Genomic DNA, 19,685 nt, shown 5'->3' on the forward strand with positions numbered 1-19,685 from the left:
ATCTTGGGATCTCTTGTACCTGGTTTTTGAAGTAGTTTAAACGAATCTGGAGATCCTTTGTCCGTGGTTTTTGGTTTATGAAGTAGTTTGGAAGAATATCAAGACCTTTTTTTTTTCTTGAAGTAGTTTTAAAGAATCTTCGGTATCCTTCGTCTGCTTTTTTAAGTAGTTTTAAAGAATCTCGGGAACTTCTTTGTGTCGGGGTTTTTGAAGTAGTTCGAAAAAATCTCGGGGAAGTAGGTTTAAATAATCACGTGAATCCCTTTTGTTTTGCTTTGTTTTTGAAGTATTTTGCAAGATTCTTGGAGGGCCTTTGTGTCTGGTTTTTGAAGTAATTTGAACGATCTCGGGAACTCCTTTTGTTTTGTTTTTGAAGTATGTAGTTTGAAAAAATGTCGGAGACCTCTAGTATTTGGTTTTTGAAGTAGTTTGAAATAATTTCGGGGATCCATTTTGAGAGAATCTACGATCCTTTGTCAGAGTTGCCACTCCCCCACTCCAAACCCGAAATTCGCCCAAAATAAAGCTCACATTCGCTAAAATTAAAATTTTCCAGGAAATTTAAATTAAAACAAAAAGTAAATGATTACAGATTACAAAAATCTGTCCTCAATTTTCAATTTTTGTGCACGTTATAGGAGAAGTGATATCTTAAACTGTGATACAAATGTGGATTTTTATTAAATAACCATGAATTTGTTAACATCCCCAAAATTTGGGAGAAAATATATGATTTTGGTAACCCTGCCCATTGTGTCTGCTTTTTGAAGTAATTTGAAAGAATCTCGGAGACTCCTTATGGCTGGTTTTTAAAGAAGTTTGAAAAAAATTCGAAAAACGCTTGCCTTACTTGTGAAATAGTTTGAAAGAATCTCGGGGATCGGTTTCGTCTGGTTTTTGAAGTAGTCGAAAGAATTTCGGGAACACCTTGTGTTTTGTTCTTGAAGTAGTTTGAAAGAATCTCGGGGACAATTTTGTCTGATTTTTGAAGTAGTTTGAAAGAATTTCGGAGATCCCTTGTGTCTGGTTTATGAAGTAGTTTGAAGGAATCGTTGGGATCGCGCCTTATTTTTGAAGTCATTTGAAAGAATCTAGACCACACTTTGTCTTTTGTTTTTGAAGTACATAGTTGAAAGAAGTGAATTAAGAATCTCTAGGACCATACATGAAAAAAGACACCTACAAATTTTATTATAGCGCATGCCAAGAACCTCTCTGTAATTGAGACAATGGTAAATGATGACTTTAATTTAACTCTCTACATACAGTAGTAGTCGCTATTGCAAATACTTTATTGTAAAAAAATATTTGAAGTAAATATAACATGTACAATGGAAAGAATCAAGTTTTCTTTCCCGATCCTTTCACTGACGGAGTTTTGTTTCCATTGCCGCTAGTACTTTTAGGAGTACCATTATTAACACCCTTAGGACTATTATTATTAGTACCCTTAGGAGTACCATTACTAGCACACTTCGCAGCATCATGTGTCTCACTTTTCGGGCTTGCTTTAACTTCAGGACTCTTCACGTTGTCCCCATCTCCAACCCCACCCACCGGTACTTCAGGCTTTTCAACCACGTTGCCACAAACTCTCGCCACTCTCTTCGTACAAGGACACGTACACACCGCCTTTTGCTTAACACTCTTCTCACTCCTCTCTGTGGGCAAATCCTGAATCGTCTCTTCTTTACTCACACCTTTTTCCGGCGCTTCAGCTGGTGGTTCTTCATCCTTCGTCTCCTTAACCATGTCCTCCGGGCACTTCCAGATGAAAATACTCCCCGACCCACTCGTCGTGACGATATTTTTTTGGTCAGGACTGAACCGTGCCGCTGTAATCACCGCTGAGTGTCCTTCCCCGATGTGTGTAGTGATTCCTGTAACAAGTACTTTAACTATGCAAGATCTAGATTGGTAGTTACCTAGCTGGTAGTCCCACAATTTGACAATTTGGTCATTGCCTCCCGTCACAAACACTTTCCCATCTTCGGAAATATCAAGCGCGTTGATCGCCCCCGATGATGAACCTTCCACTTCACGAACCAAAGTACCATCTAGAACCTCCCAGTAGGACAGCTTCCGGTCGGAACCACCCGTTAGAATCTGCACATCGGTAGGGAAATACCGAGCACACATGAAGAGAGTCGTACCAAACATGATATGCCGGCGACACTGCCGCACCAAATCCCAGATGATGCAAGTACCGTCGGTACTAGCGCTCACCGCTTCAGTACCCGCTTTATTAATATCGACAGCAGACACCGGAGCTTTGTGCTCTTTCAAGGTACAAATGAGCTGCTGACGGTAGGGCGAAATAGCCCACATGCGTACCTAAATCACCAATTAGTTCGAATCGAGTGACGTGGTGGTGGTCCTACCTGACCCTCGCAGCCTCCGCTAACTATAAGGTTCCCCGAGTGGTTAGTGGCAAGGGCCGACACTCCTTTATTGTGGGCATTGAGTATAGCGTAGATCAGTTTTCCGGTTAAGGGCGTGAAGGACCTGATGATACCGTCGTTCCAAGCTGTCAGAATTGATTTTCCGTCGTGCGCGAAAACGACACTCGAGGCGCTGAAGTTCTGGACGTAGATCCGGAGGAGTTCTTGGAGGGTTCTGATAGACCAGACGCGGACTTCGTTTTGGCCGGCGGTGGCAAACACTTCGGAGAAGTCGCTTCAAGGAGAATTAGTACGATTGATTTTAGGTTATTTTTACTTCTTGAAAAATAAGTTTCCGCTGACGTTGCTTTTAAGGCAAAATGTTGACCCGTCCACCCACCCTGTCTTAATTGTGATGATTTTTTTATTCGTCGTGAGTCAATAGGGCGGAGCTTAACTGCAAAATCCTATTTCTCTACGAGAAATTAAAAACATGTTTTTGAGTATCGTGTTGTTCAAAGAATACTAGGTGTATTAAGAAAAAAATAAAGCCAAAGATTAGGAGCCACCCATACCCGTCCCCATCTGAATTGTCAATTGTGATGAATTTTTCATTCGTTGTCAGATCGAGGGGTAGGGCTTAATTGCAAGATTCATATTTGTGTACAAGAATTTACCATTTTAAACATGTTGTAGTGTCTTGTTCTGAAAAGACGGCTTAGTATATTAAGAAAAGGGACAAAATATTAGCCCCGCCCACCCGCCCTGTCCCAATTCTGGTCACTTTTTTTTATTCGTCATAAGCCGAGGGGCGGAGCTTAACTGTAAAATCCCTATTTCTCTACAAGAAATTACCATGTAAGACACGTTTTTGAGTACCGAGTTATTCAAAGAATACTATGTATCTATGTATATTAAGAAAAAATTAAATCCAAAGATTAAGCCCCACCCATACGTCTTCTGATCTAAATAGTAATGAAATTTTCATTCGTTGTCAGACGTAGGGGCGGAGCCTAATGCAAAATCCATATTTCCTTATAGAAATGTAACAGAAATTTAAACGTGTTTCCCTTTTTTTCTTAATATAAGTACCTACGTAGTATTCTTTAAACATTACTCAAAAACATGTTTTTAATTAGGTACTTGTAAAGAAATAAATATTTTGCAGTTAAACTCCACCCCCTTGATTCACGGCGAATAAAAAAATCATCAGAATTGCGATAGGGCGGGTGGGCGGGGCTTATATTTTGCTTGTTTGTTCTAATATATGTAAACTTCTTTTCACAACATGAAATTTAAACATGTTTTAACTTTCTTGTTGTGAGAAGATTAATCTATGTATATTAAGAAAAAAAGATAAGATATAAGCCCCGCCCACCTGCCCTTTCTCAATTCTGACGATTTTTTTTTATTCGTTGTAAGCTTAGGGGCGGAGCTTAATTGTAAAATTTTTATGTCTCTACAAGAAATTACCATGTAAGACATGTTTTTAAGTACTGAGTTATTCAAAGAATACTGCGTATGGATATTAGGAAAAAATTAAAGCGTACGTGCCCTGATCTAAATAGTAATGAAGTTTTCATTCGTTGGCACACTTAAAGGCGGAGTCTAATTGCAAAATCCATATTTCCTTAAAAAAATGTACCATTTTAAACGTGTTTTAAGTTTCTAAGAATAAAAAAAAAATCATCACAATTGAGATGGGGTGGGCGGGCGGGGTTTATATTTTGCCTTTTTTCTTAATATAAGTACCTACGTAATATTCTTTGAACAACACGTTACTTAAAAACATGATTTTAGTTACTTGTAAAGAAATAAATATTTTGCAGTTAAGCTCCGCCCTCTTGGTTCACGGCGAATAAAAAATCATCAGAATAGCGATAGGGCGGGTGGGCGGGGCTCATATTTTGCTTGTTTGTCCTAATATATGCAGACTTCTTTTCACAACATGAAATTTAAACATGTTTTAACTTTGTTGTTGTGAAAAGATTAATCTATGGATATTAAGAAAAAAGACAAAATATAAGTCCCGCCCACCCGCCCTGTCTCAATTCTGATGATTTTTTTTTTATTTGTTGTAAGCCGAGGGGCGGAGCTTAATTGTAAAATTCTTATTTCTCTACAAGAAATTACCATGTAAGACATGTTTTTGAGTACTGGGTCATTAAAAGAATACTATGTATGGATATTAAGAAAAAATTAAAGCATACGTGCCCTGATCTAAATAGTAATGAAGTTTTCATTCGTTGGCAGACTTAGAGGCGGCGCCTAATTGCAAAATCCATGTTTCCTTATAAAAATGTACCATTTTAAAAGTGTTTTACGTTTCTAAGAATACAAAAAAGTCATCACAATTGAGATGGGGTGGGCGGGCGGGGTTTATATTTTCCCTTTTTTTTTAATATAAGTATCTACGCAGTATTCTTTGAACAACATGGTACCTACTCAAAAACATGTTTTTAATTACTCGTAAAGAAATAAATATTTTGCAGTTAAGCTCCGCCCTCTTGGTTCACGGCGAATAAAAAAATCATCAGAATAGCGATAGGGCGGGTGGGCGGGGTTTATATTTTGCTTGTTTGTTCTAGTATATGTAGACTTCTTTTCATAACATGAAATTGAAACATGTTTTAACTTACTTGTTGTGAAAAGATTAATCTATGTATATTAAGAAAAAAAGACGAAATATAAGCCCCGCCCACCCACCCTGTCTCAATTCTGATGATTTTTTTTTATTCGTTGTAAGCCGAGGGGCGGAGATTAATTGTAAAATTTTTATTTCTCTACAAGAAATTACCATGTAAGACATGTTTTTGAGTACTGGGTTATTAAAAGAATACTATGTATGGATATTAAGAAAAAATTAAAGCATACGTGCCCTGATCTAAATAGTAATGAAGTTTTCATTCGTTGGCAGACTTAGAGGCGAAGCCTAATTGCAAAATCCATATTTCCTTATAAAAATGTACCATTTTAAACGTGTTTTAAGTTTATAAGAATAAAAAAATCATCACAATTGAGATGGAGTGGGCGGGGTTTATATTTTCCCTTTTTTTCTTAATATAAGTACCTGCGTAGTATTCTTTGAACAACACGTTACTCAAAAATATGTTTTTAATTACTTATAAAGAAATAAGTATTTTGCAGTTAAGCTCCGCCCCTTTGGTTCACGGCGAATAAAAATAATCATCAGAATAGCGATAGGGCGGGTGGGCGGAGCTTATATTTTGCTTGTTTGTTCTAATATATGTAGAGTTCTTTTCACAACATGAAATTTAAACATGTTTTAACTTTCTTGATGTGAAAAGATTAATCTATGTATGTTAAGAAAAAAAGACAAAATATAAGCCCCGCCCACCCGCCCTATCTCAATTCTGACGATTTTTTTTTATTCGTTGTAAGCCGAGGGGCGGAGCTTAATTGTAAAATTTTTATTTCTTTACAAGAAATTACCATGTAAGACATGGTTTTGAGTACTGGGTTGTTCAAAGAATACTATGTATGGATATTAAGAAAAAATTAAAGCATACGTGCCCTGATCTAAATAGTAATGAAGTTTTCATTCGTTGGCAGACTTAGAGGCGGAGCCTAATTGCAAAATCCATATTTCCTTATAAAAATGTACCATTTTAAACGTGTTTTAGGTTTATAAGAATAAAAAAAATCATCACAATTGAGATGGAGTGGGCGGGGTTTATATTTTCCCTTTTTTTCTTAATATAAGTACCTGCGTAGTATTCTTTGAACAACACGTTACTCAAAAATATGTTTTTAATTACTTATAAAGAAATAAGTATTTTGCAGTTAAGCTCCGCCCCTTTGGTTCACGGCGAATAAAAATAATCATCAGAATAGCGATAGGGCGGGTGGGCGGGGCTTATATTTTGCTTGTTTGTTCTAATATATGTAAACTTCTTTTCACAACATGAAATTTAAACATGTTTTAACTTTCTTGTTATGAAAAGATTAATCTATGTATATTAAGAAAATAAAACAAAATATAAGCCCCGCCCACCCGCCCTATCTCAATTCTAATGATTTTTTTTTAATCGTTGTAAGCCGAGGGGCGGAGCTTAATTGTAAAATCCTTATTTCTCAACAAGAAATTACCTTGTAAGACATATTTTTGAGTACTGAGTTATTCAAAGAATACGATGTATGTATATTAAGAAAAAATTGAAGCATACGTGCCCTGATCTAAATAGTAATGAAGTTTTCATTCGTTGGCAGACTTAGAGGCGGAGCCTAATTGCAAAATCCATATTTCCTTATAAAAATGTACGATTTTAAACGATCCTGTTTTAAATTTCTAAGAATAAAAAAAGATCATCACAATTGAGATGGGGTGGGCGGGCGGGGTTTATATTTTCCCTTTTTTACTTAATATAAGTGCCTCCGTAGTTTTCTTTGAACAACACCTTACTCAAAAACATGTTTTTAATTACTCGTAAAGAAATAAATATTTTGCAGTTAGCTCCGCCCCCTTGGTTCACGGCGACTAAAAAAATCATCAGAATTGCGATAGGGCGGGTGGGCGGGGCTTATAGTTTGCTTGTTTGTTCTAGTATATGTAGACTTCTTTTCACAACATGAAATTTAAACATGTTTTAACCTTCTTGTTGTGAAAAGATTAATCCATGTATATTAAGAAAAAAAGACAATATATAAGCCCCACCCACCCGCCCTATCGCAATTCTGATGATTTTTTTATTCGCCGTGAACCAAGGGGGCGGAGCTTAACTGCAAAATATTTATTTCTTTGCAAGTAATTATAAACTTGTTTTTGAGTAACATGTTGTTTAAAGAATATTACGCAGGTACTTATATTAAGAAAAAAAGGGAAAATATAAACCCCGCCCGCCCACCCCATCTCAATTGTGATGACTTTTTTGTATTCTTAGAAACGTAAAACACTTTTAAAATGGTACATTTTTATAAGGAAACATGGATTTTGCAATTAGGCTCCGACTCAAAGTCTGCCAACGAATGAAAACTTCATTACTATTTAGATCAGGGCACGTATGCTTTAATTTTTTCTTAACATCCATACATAGTATTCTTTGAATAACTCACTACTCAAAAACATGTCTTACGTGATAATTTCTTGTAGAGAAATAAGAATTTTACAATTAAGCTCCGCCCCTCGGCTTACAACGAATAAAAAAAAATAATCAGAATTGAGATAGGGCGGGTGGGTGGGGCTTATATTTTGTTTTTTTTTTTCTAAATATACATAGATTAATTTTTTCACAACAAGAAAGTTAAAATATGTTTAAATTTCATTTTGTGAAAAGAAGTCTACATATATTAGAACAAACAAGCAAAATATAAGGCCCGCCCACCCACCCTATCGCTATTCTGATGATTATTTTTATTCGCCGTTAACCAAGGGGGCGGAGCTTAACTGCAAAACACATTTCTTTACAAGAAATTAAAAAAATGTTTTTGAGTAATGTGTTGTTCAAAGAATACTACGTAGGTACTTGTATTTAGAAAAAAAAAGTGGAAATATGGATTTTGAAATTAGGCTCCGCCGCTAAGTCTGCCAACGAATGAAAACTTCATTACTATTTAGATCAGGGCACATATGCTTTAATTTTTTCTTAATATCCATACGTAGTATTCTTTGATTAACTCAGTACTCAAAAACATGTCTTACATGGTAATTTCTTGTAGAGAAATAAGAATTTTACAATTAAACTCCGCCCCTCGGCTTACAACGAATAAAAAAAAAAACATCAGAATTGAGACAGGGCGGGTGGGCGGGGCTTATATTTTGTCTTTTTTTATTAATATACATAGACTAATCTTTTCACTACAAGAAAGTTAAACATGTTTAAATTTCATCTTGTGAAAAGAAGTCTACATACACTAGAACAAACAAGCAAAATATAAATCCCGCCCACCCGCCCTATCGCAATTCTGATGATTATTTTTATTCGCCGTTAACCAAGCTTAACTGCAAAACACATTTCTTTACAAGAAATTAAAAAAATGTTTTTGAGTAATGTGTTGTTCAAAGAATACTACGTAGGTACTTGTATTTAGAAAAAAAAAATGGAAATATGGATTTTGAAATTAGGCTCCGCCTCAAAGTCTACCAACGAATGAAAACTTCATTACTACTTAGATCAGGGCACGTATCCTTTAGTTTTTTCTTAATATACATACATAGCATTCTTTGAGTAACTCAGTACTCAAAAAACATGTCTTACATGGTAATTTCTTGTAGAGAAATAAGAATTTTATAATTAAGCTCCGCCCCTCGGCTTACAACGAATAAAAAAAAAAATCATCAGAATTGAGACAGGGCGGGTGGGCGGGGCTTATATATTGTCTTTTTTTCTTAATATACATGGATTAATCTTTTCACAACAAGAAGGTTAAAACATGTTTAAATTTCATGTTGTGAAAAGAAGTCTACATATACTAGAACAAACAAGCAAAATATAAGCCCCGCCCACCCGCCCTATCTCAATTCTGATGATTTTTTTTATTCGTTGTAAGCCGAGGGGCGGGCTTAATTGTAAAATTCTTATTTCTCGATAAGAAATTACCATGTAAGACATGTTTTTGAGTACTGAGTTATTCAAAGAATACTATGTATGTATATTAAGAAAAATTAAAGTCAAAGATTACGCCTCACCCATACGTGCCCTGATCTAAATAGTAATGAAGACCTAGGGGCGGAGCCTAATTGTAAAATCCATATTTCCCTACAAAAAATCACCTTTGCAAATATATTTTAAGTTTCTAAGAACAAGAAAAACATCACATGGACGATCAGCAACGTCAGCATCAAGTTTATAAATCGACCTATAATCTCCAAAACTACTGAACCGATTGTTATCAAATTTTATATGTGCATTAGGAATATCGCCTACATGGTAAAACACTAACCAACACTAGGATAACGTCAAAAATGTGTAAAATTTCGCAAAATCAAATTCTATAACTTTCCAAAAAACAGCATATTTATTGGACTGTACTTTCTACCAATCGTTTTACTTACTATGGAAATGCGATGTCATAAATCGTGGAAGTGTGACAAGTCACAAGCAACTCAGTGTCGAAGGTCTTCATATCAATGAAATAGATCTCGCTGTGTGCAGTCCCCGCCAAAATAACTCTATCTTTATCCATCAACTGCAACGAAGTGACCGCCCCAAACACGAAGGTACTTTTCATCTGAAACGAGTCCATTTTCAAAAATCCCACTCACCCCCTCACCACTCACGACTCTCAGCGTCGGTATCGACGGCATCTTCACCCTCGGATCCTCCTTCCCCCCCACATACTTGGTCTCCTCCACCAGCTCCACCGTGCCATCCCCCGCCCCAATCAGCAGCGGCCCCGCGAACAACCTCCGGATCGACTTCACCCCCAAACTGTACAACTCCACCTTGCCCGGCGGCAGCCGCTTCCTACTGATCTTCGTGAAGCACCCCACCGTCAGCGGGTGCTTCGCCGGCATCAGAATGTCGATGTCGTGGTTGAAATTCAGCCTGATCTTCAAAATGTCCCCGGTGGCCGTGCCGCAGTAGCAGACCTCGTCGCGCTCGTTCACGTCCATGCACAGGACGCTCCTCTTCAGCTTGCCCATGCTGACGTCCAGGGGGTGCACCTTCCTGGCGTCCTTGTCCACGGTCCAGACGGCCAGGTGGTTGTCGCCGCCCGTCATGAAACAGGCCCCACGCCGGTTCATGCTGAGGATGGTGGTGGCTTCGCCTTGGATGCCGTGCGCTGCGGCGGAACCGCACACCACGTGGCTTTCCACCACGTCCCACACGACCACGTTGCCGCAGTCGCGCCCGCCGATGGAGAAGAGGTAGTTGTCGTTGCTGGAGAAGGTGACGGCTTCGACGCGGACTTTGTGGAGTTCGTGCTGGGAGATGATGGAGTGGGTGTGGAAGTCCCAGATGATGACGCGGGCCTGGGGATACGTAGTGGTTAGTTATGTAGTGTAGGTTCTGGTTCATGTCAGGAAAAATGTTAGCTGTTATAGAAAAAATGGGGCCAGAAGTAAGTTCTGGAGGTTGAAATCTACAACAAAATGTCATTGGTTGAATTTTGAAAATGGTCGAAAAGGGGCCGAAATTGTGTGAGGTCCTGGGTCAACATTTTGGAATTATTAGGCTTGGAAACCTATTTTTTTGGAAAATCTTAAAAATTACCTTATTTCAATTGAAAATTCCGGGAAAATGGCAAGAGTTATCGAAGAAATAGAACCAAAAGTAACTTGTAGGTCCAAATCTATAAGAAAATGTCTTTTGAAAATGATCCAAAATGAACAGAAATTTTCATATTGAGAAATTTTGTTTTTGAGAAAGTTGCAGAAAAACCTTTTATAAAAATTTTGATACATAGATTTCGACGCGGTGATTCCAAAAATATAACGTGTGTGAGTTCCCGGGTCAACAATTTGGAAGTATTCGGCTTGGAAACCTATTTTTTGGAAAATCTTAAAAATTGCCTTATTTTAATTAAAAATTCCGGGAAAATGGCAAGAGTTATCGAAGAAATAGAACCAAAAGTAACTTATAGGTCCAAATCTATAAGAAAATGTCTTTTGAAAATGATAAAAAATGAGCAGAAATTTTCATATTGAGAAATTTTGTTTTTGAAAAAGTTGCAGAAAAACTGCAATAAAAATTCTAAGATGTAGATTTCGACGCGTTGATTCCAAAAATATAACGTGTGTGAGGTCCCGGGTCAACAATTTGGAAGTATTCGGCTTGGAAACCTATTTTTTTGGAAAATCTTAAAAATTGCTTTAATTCAATTGAAAATTCCGGGAAAATGGCAAGAGTTATGGAAGGAATGGAACCGAAAGTAACTTTTGTAGGTCCATATCTATAACAAAATGTCTTTAGTTAAATTTCGAAATTGGTCGAAAATGGGTAGAAATTTTCATTTTTGAGAAATTTGGCTTTTGAAAAAGTTGCAGAAAAATTTCTATAAAAACTCTTAGATGTAGATTTCGACGCGTTGATTCCAAAAATATAACGTGTGTGAGGTCCTGGGTCAACATTTTGGAACTTGGAAACCTATTTCTTTGGAAAATATTAAAAATTGCTTTATTTCAATTGAAAATTCGGGGAAAATTGCAAGAGTTATGGAAGAAATGGAACCGAAAGTAACTTTTGTAGGCTCAAATCTATAACAAAATGTCTTTAGTTAAATTTCGAAATTGGTCGAAAATGGGTAGAAATTTTTATTTTTGAAAAATTTAGCTTTTGAAAAAATTGCAGAAAAATGTCTATAAAAATTGTGAGATGTAGATTTCCACACGTTCATTCCAAAAATATAACGTGTGTGAGGTCCCAGATCAACATTTTGGAAGTATTCGTCTTGGAAACCTATTTTTTGGAAAATCTTAAAAATCGCCTTATTTTAATTGAAAATTCCGGGAAAATGGCAAGAGTTATCGAAGAAATAGAACCGAAAGTAACTTTTGTAGATTCAAATCTATAAAAAAATGTCTTTAGTTGAATTTCGAAAATGGGTAGAAATTTTTATTTTTGAAAAATTTTGCTTTTGGAACAGTTCCAGAAAAATTTCTATAAAAATTCTGAGATGTAGATTTCGCCGCGTTGATTCCAAAAATATAACGTGTGTGAGGTTCCAGATTAACGTTTTGGAAATATTCGGCTGGGAAACGTATTTTTTTGGAGAATCTTAAAAATTGCCTTATTTCAATTAAAGATTCCGGGATAATGGCCAGAGTTATGGAAGAAATGGAACGGAAAGTAACTTTTGTAGGTCTAAATCTATAAGAAAATGTTTATAGTTGAATTTCGAAAATAGTCGAAAACGGGTGGAAATTTTCATAAAAGACGGGTATTTAGAAATGTTGTTTTTGAAAAAGTTCCAGAAAAATTTCTATAAAAATTCTGAGATGTAAATTTCGACGTGTTGATTCCAAAAATATAACGTGTGTGAGATTCCAGGTTAACATTTTCGAAATATTCGGCTTGGAATCCTATTTTTTTAGAAAATCTTAAAAATTGCCTTATTTCAATTAAAGATTCCGGGAAAATGGCCAGAAATATGGAAGAAATGGAACGGAAAGTAACTTATGTAGATCTAAATCTATAAGAAAAGTCTTTAGTTTAATTTCGAAAATAATCGAAAATGAGTGGAAATTTTCATAAAGGAAGGGTATTGAGAAATTTTGCTTTTGAAAAAGTTCCAGAAAAATTTCTATAAAAATTGTGAGATGTAGATTTCGACGCGTTGATACCAAAAATATAGGTGTGTGAGGTTCCAGGTTAACATTTTGGAAATATTCGGCTTGGAAACGTATTTTTTTGGAAAATCTTAAAAATTGCCTTATTTCAATTAAAGATTCCCGGAAAATGGCCAGAATTATGAAAGAAATGGAACGGAAAGTAACTTTTGTAGGTCTAAATCTATAAGAAAATGTCTTTCGTTGAATTTCGAAAATAGTCGAAAATGGGTGGAAATTTTCATAAAAGACGGGTATTCAAAAATTTTGCTTTTGAAAAAGTTCCAGAAAAATTTCTATAAAAATTGTGAGGTGTAGATTTCGATGCGTTGATTCCAAAAATATAACGTGTGTGAGGTTCCAGATTAACATTTTGGAAATATTCGGCTTGGAAAAGCATTTTTTTGGAAAATCTTAAAAATTGCCTTATTTCAATTAAAGATTCCGGGAAAATGGCCAGAGTTATGGAAGAAATGGAACGGAAAGTAACTTTTGTAGGTCTAAATCTATAAGAAAATGTCTTTAGTTGAATTTCGAAAATAGTCGAAAATGGGTGGAAATTTTCATACAGGAAGTGTATTGAGAAATTTTGCTTTTGAAAAAGTTGCAGAAAAATTTGTATAAAAATTCTGAGATGTACATTTCGACGCGTTGATTCCAAAAAGATAACGTGTGTGAGGTTCCAGATTAACATTTTGGAAATATTCGGCTTGGAAAAGCATTTTTTTGGAAAATCTTATAAATTGCCTTATTTCAATTAAAGATTCCGGGAAAATGGCTAGAGTTATGGAAGAAATGGAACGGAAAGTATCTTTTGTAGGTCTAAATCTATAAGAAAATGTCTTTAGTTGAATTTCGAAAATAGACGAAAATGGGTGAAAATTTTCATAAAAGACGGGTATTGAGAAATTTTGCTTTTGGAAAAGTTCCAGAAATATTTCTATATAAATTCTGAGATGTACATTTCGACGCGTTGATTCCAAAAAGATAACGTGTGTGAAGTTCCAGATTAACATTTTGGAAATATTCGGCTTGGAAAAGCATTTTTTTGGAAAATCTTATAAATTGCTTTATTTCAATTAAAGATTCCGGGAAAATGGCCAGAGTTATGGAAGAAATGGAACGGAAAGTAACTTTTGTAGGTCTAAATCTATAAGAAAATGTCTTTAGTTGAATTTCGAAAATAGACGAAATTGGGTGGAAATTTTTATAAAAGACGGGTATTGAGAAATTTTGCAGATTTCGACGCGTTGATTCCAAAAATATAACGTGTGTGAGGTTCCAGGTTAACATTTTGGAAATATTCGGCTTGAAAACGTATTTTTTTTGATAATCTTAAAAATTGCCTTATTTCAATTAAAGATTCCGGGATAATGGCCAGAGTTATGGAAGAAATGGAACCTAAAGTAAGTTTTGTAGGTCTAAATAAATCTATAAGAAAATGTCTTTGGTTGAATTTCGAAAATAGTCGAAAATGGGTGGAAATTTTTTCGAAGGACGAGTATGGAGAAATTTTGCTTTTGAAAACGTTCCAGAAAAATTTCTATAAACATTCTGAGATGTAGATTTCGACGCGTTGATTTCAAAAATATAACGTCTGTGAGGTTCCAGATTAACATTTTGGAAATATTCGGCTTGGAAACGTATTTTTTTGGAAAATCTTAAAAATTGCCTTATTTCAATTAAAGATTCCGGGAAAATGGCCAGAATTATGAAAGAAATGGAACGGAAAGTAACTTTTGTAGGTCTAAATTTATAAGAAAATGGTTTTAGTTGAATTTCGAAAATGGTCGAAAATGGGTGGAAATTTTCATAAAAGACGGGTATTGAGAAATATTGCTTTTGAAAAAGTTGCAGAAAAATTTCTATAAAAATTCTGAGATGTAGATTTCGTTGCGTTGATTCCAAAAATATAACGTGTGTGAGGTTGCAGATTAACATTTTGGAAATATTCGGCTTGGAAACGCATTTTTTTGGAAAATCTTAAAAATTGCCTTATTTCAATTAAAGATTCCGGGAAAATGGCCAGAGTTATAGAAGAAATGGAACGGAAAGTAACTTTTGTAGGTCTAAATCTATAAGAAAATGTCTTTAGTTGAATTTCGAAAATAGTCGAAAATGGGTGGAAATTTTCATAAAGGAAGGATATTGAGAAATTTTGCTTTTGAAAAAGTTGCAGAAAAATTTGTATAAAAATTGTGAAATGTAGATTTCGACGCGTTGAGTCCAAAAATATGACGTGTGTGAGATTCCAGGTTAACATTTTGGAAATATTCGGCTTGGAAACGTATTTTTTTGTAAAATCTTAAAAATTGCCTTATTTCAGTTAACGATTCCGGGAAAATGGCCAGAGTTATGGAAGAAATGCAACGGAAAGTAACTTTTGTAGGTCTGAATCTATAAGAAAATGTCTTTAGTTGAATTTCGAAAATAGTCGAAAATGGGTGAAAATTTTCATAAAAGACGGGTATTGAGAAATTTTGCTTTTGGAAAAGTTCCAGAAAAATTTCTATAAAAATTCTGAGATGTAGATTTCGACGTGTTGATTCCAAAAATATAACGTGTGTGAGATTCCAGGTTAACATTTTGGAAATATTGGCTTGGAAACGTATTTTTTTGGAAAATTTTAAAAATTGCCTTATTTCAATAAAATATTCCGGGAAAATGGTCACAGTTATGGAAGAAATGGAACGGAAAGTAACTTTTGTAGGTCTAAATCTATAAAAAAATGTCTTTAGTTTAATTTCGAAAATAATCGAAAATGAGTGGAAATTTTCATAAAGGAAGGGTATTGAGAAATTTTGCTTTTGGAAAAGTTCCAGGAAAATTTGTATAAAAATTGTGAAATGTAGATTTCGACGCGTTGATTCCAAAAATATAACGTGTGTGAGGTTCCAGATTAATATTTTCGAAATATTCGGCTTGGAAACGTATTTTTTTGGAAAATCTTAAAAATTGCCTTATTTCAATTAAAGATTCCGGGAAAATGGCCAGAGTTATGGAAGAAATAGAACCTAAAGTAAGTTTTGTAGGTCTAAATAAATCTATAAGAAAATGTCTTTGGTTGAATTTCGAAAATAGTCGAAAATGGGTGGAAATTTTTTCAAAGGACGAGTATATATGGAGAAATTTTGCTTTGGAAAACGTTCCAGAAAAATTTCTATAAAAATTCTGAGATGTACATTTCGACGCGTTGATTCCAAAAAGATAACGTGTGTGAGGTTCCTGATTAACATTTTGGAAATATTCGGCTTGGAAAAGCATTTTTTTGGAAAATCTTATAAATTGCCTTATTTCAATTTAAGATTCCGGGAAAATGGCTAGAGTTATGGAAGAAATGGAACGGAAAGTATCTTTTGTAGGTCTAAATCTATAAGAAAATGTCTTTAGTTGAATTTCGAAAATAGACGAAAATGGGTGAAAATTTTCATAAAAGACGGGTATTGAGAAATTTTGCTTTTGGAAAAGTTCCAGAAATATTTCTATATAAATTCTGAGATGTACATTTCGACGCGTTGATTCCAAAAAGATAACGTGTGTGAAGTTCCAGATTAACATTTTGGAAATATTCGGCTTGGAAAAGCATTTTTTTGGAAAATCTTATAAATTGCCTTATTTCAATTAAAGATTCCGGGAAAATGGCCAGAGTTATGGAAGAAATGGAACGGAAAGTAACTTTTGTAGGTCTAAATCTATAAGAAAATGTCTTTAGTTGAATTTCGAAAATAGACGAAATTGGGTGGAAATTTTTATAAAAGACGGGTATTGAGAAATTTTGCAGATTTCGACGCGTTGATTCCAAAAATATAACGTGTGTGAGGTTCCAGGTTAACATTTTGGAAATATTCGGCTTGAAAACGTATTTTTTTTTGATAATCTTAAAAATTGCCTTATTTCAATTAAAGATTCCGGGATAATGGCCAGAGATTATGGAAGAAATGGAACCTAAAGTAAGTTTTGTAGGTCTAAATAAATCTATAAGAAAATGTCTTTGGTTGAATTTCGAAAATAGTCGAAAATGGGTGGAAATTTTTTCGAAGGACGAGTATGGAGAAATTTTGCTTTTGAAAACGTTCCAGAAAAATTTCTATAAACATTCTGAGATGTAGATTTCGACGCGTTGATTTCAAAAATACAACGTGTGTGAGGTTCTAGATTAACGTTTTGGAAATATTCGGCTTGGAAACGTATTTTTTTGGAAAATCTTAAAAATTGCCTTATTTCAATTAAAGATTCCCGGAAAATGGCCAGAATTATGGAAGAAATGGAACGGAAAGTAACTTTTGTAGGTCTAAATGTATAAGAAAATGTCTTTATTTGAATTTCGAAAATAGTCGAAAATGGGTGGAAATTTTCATTAAGGACGAGTATTGAGAAATTTTGCTTTTGAAAAAGTTGCTGTAAAATTTCAATAAAAATTCTGAAATGTAGATTTCGACGCGTTGATTCCAAAAATATAACGTGTGTGAAGTTCCAGATTGACATTTTGGAAATAATCGGCTTGGAAACGTATTTTTTTGGAAAATCTTAAAAACTGCCTTATTTCAATTAAAGATTCCGGGAAAATGGCCAGAGTTATGGAAGAAATGGAACGGAAAGTAACTTTTGTAGGTCTAAATCTATAAAAAAATGTATTTAGTTTAATTTCGAAAATAATCGAAAATGAGTGGAAATTTTCATAAAGGAAGTGTATTGAGAAATTTTGCTTTTGGAAAAGTTCCAGAAAAATTTGTATAAAAATTGTGAGATGTAGATTTCGACGCGTTGATTTCAAAAATATAACGTATGTGAAGTTCCAGGTTAACATTTTGGAAATATTCGGCTTGGAAACGTATTTTTGCGGAAAATCTTAAAAATTGCCTTATTTCAATTAAAGATTCCGGGAAAATGGCCACAGTTATGGAAGAAATGGAACGGAAAGTAACTTTTGTAGGTCTAAAACTATAAGAAAATGTCTTTAGCTGAATTTCGAAAATAGTCGAAAATGGGTGGAAATTTTCATAAACGACGGGTATTGAGAAATTTTGCTTTTGAAAAAGTTCCACAAAAATTTCTATAAAAATTCTGAGATGTAGATTTCGACGTGTTGATTCCAAAAATATAACGTGTGTGAGATTCCAGGTTAACATTTTGGAAATATTCGGCTTGGAAACCTATTTTTTTGGAAAATTTTAAAAATTGCCTTATTTCAATTAAAGATTCCGGGAAAATGGCCAGAGTTATCGAAGAAATTGAACGGAAAGTAAATTTTGTAGGCCTAAATCTAGAAGAAAATGTCTTTAGTTAAATTTCGAAAATGGTCAAAAATGGGTTGAAATTTTCATTTTTGAGAAATTTTGCTTTTGAAAAAGTTGCAGAAAAATTTCTATAAAAATTCTGAGATGTAGATTTCGACGCGTTGATTCCAAAAATATAACGTGTGTGAGGTTCCAGATTAACATTTTGGAAATATCCGGCTTGGAAACGTATTTTTTTGGAAAATCTTAAAAATTGCCTTATTTCAATTGAAAATTACGGGAAAATGGCAAGAGTTATGGAAGAAATGGAACCGAAAGTAATTTTTGTATGTCCAAATCTATAACAAAATGTGTTTAGTTAAATTTCGAAAATGGTCAAAAATGGGTAGAAATTTTCGTAAGGGGCGGGTATTGAGAAATTTTGCTCTTAAAAAACTTGCAGAAAAAATTCTACAAAAATTCTGAGATGTAGATTTCGACGCGTTCATTCCAAAAATATAACGTGTGTGAGGTCCTGGGTCAACATTTTGGAATTATTAGGCTTGGAAACCTATTTTTTTGGAAAATCTTAAAAATCGCATTATTTCAATTGAAAATTCCCGGAAAATGGCAAGAGTTATGGAAGAAATGGAACCCGAAGTAACTTTTGTAGGTCCAAATCTATAACAAAATGTCTTTAGTTAAATTTCGAAAATGGTCAAAAATGGGTAGAAATTTTCATAAGGGGCGGGTATTGAGAAATTTTGCTTTTGAAAAACTTGCAGAAAAATTTCTATAAAAATTCTGAGATTTAGATTTCGACGCGTTGATTCCAAAAATATAACGTGTGTGAGGTCCTGGGTCAACATTTTGGAAGTATTCGGCTTAGAAACCTATTTTTTTGAAAATCTTGAAAATTGCATTATTTCAATTGAAAATTTCGGGAAAATGGCAAGATTTATGGAAGAAATGAAACTGAAAGTAACTTTTGTAAGTCCTAATCTATAAGAAAATGTCTTTAGTTGAATTTCGAAAATGGTCGAAAATGGGCAGAAATTTTATAAGAGGAATTTTTATATTGAGAATTTTTTACTTGCGGAAAAGGTGCCAAAAAATGCCTGAAATATTCTGGTATGTAGATTTCGTCACGCTGAATCCAAAAATATGGTGTATTTAAGGTCCCGAGTCAAAATTCGGGGTCTATACACATTTTTTTGAAAAAACCCAAAAACTGGCATATTTTACTAATTTGACCTGACCTGACCTAATCGAAAACGTCCGCTATAATTTTGTTAATCAATTCAAATGTCGCAATCAATTTTTTTTTTATTATTTCTAATTCATGTAAAAATTGTTATGGTTAAAATACACAAAATCTCTTGCCTTAAATCCAATATGGTTAATTTGGCCGCTGGCAATGTACTTCCCCGACCTGGAGACATCAATTGCCGAAATAGTATTTGTGTGTCCGCTAAGAAACACCTGCGCCTTGGTGCTCCAGTTCTGGATGGTCACTTTGTTGCCCAGTGGATAAATTACATGTTTTTCGTCAGGATGAATAACGAATCCCTTAATTGTTGTTCCTGAAATTTGGTATTTTCAAAGCGTTTCACTGCAATTTTAACGTACCATCAAATCCTATGATTCCCTTTATTTCCAAAAAATTTACATTTCCGTCTAAAATGTCTTCTAAATCTCCGTCAGCCATTGTCAAATTAGGTTTTCGAATCGGGGTTTATGAATGTTTTGACAGAAAACGACTGAAAATAATCGAAATGTGACAAAGCGTTGTTATGGCGAGAAGTTTGAGTGTTTGGTCAATGCAGCTGTTATCATTTGATTAATTGTTAGGGGTTTGTA

General features: G+C 34.6%; 1 protein-coding gene across 1 annotated transcript; it reads right to left on the bottom strand.

Annotated features, from left to right (window-relative positions):
• Positions 1-1,338: 1,338 nt before the first annotated feature.
• Positions 1,339-19,646, bottom strand: LOC135131368 (cilia- and flagella-associated protein 52). The gene is made up of 7 exons (XM_064059049.1): positions 19,455-19,646; positions 19,209-19,408; positions 9,619-10,314; positions 9,394-9,569; positions 2,382-2,676; positions 1,926-2,334; positions 1,339-1,880 (listed from the first exon to the last, which is right to left on the bottom strand). The coding sequence occupies exons 1-7, from the start codon at positions 19,531-19,533 to the stop codon at positions 1,342-1,344; spliced, it is 2,394 nt and encodes a 797-aa protein (XP_063915119.1). The 5' UTR covers positions 19,534-19,646; the 3' UTR covers positions 1,339-1,341.
• Between the last annotated feature and the right edge of the window lie 39 nt (positions 19,647-19,685).

The sequence above is a fragment of the Zophobas morio genome, unplaced genomic scaffold, assembly GCF_036711695.1.
Source record: "Zophobas morio isolate AGI-343-1 ecotype UQ-CSIRO unplaced genomic scaffold, CSIRO_AGI_Zmor_V1 ptg000020l, whole genome shotgun sequence".
In the NCBI taxonomy this organism is placed as follows: Eukaryota; Metazoa; Arthropoda; class Insecta; order Coleoptera; family Tenebrionidae; genus Zophobas; species Zophobas morio.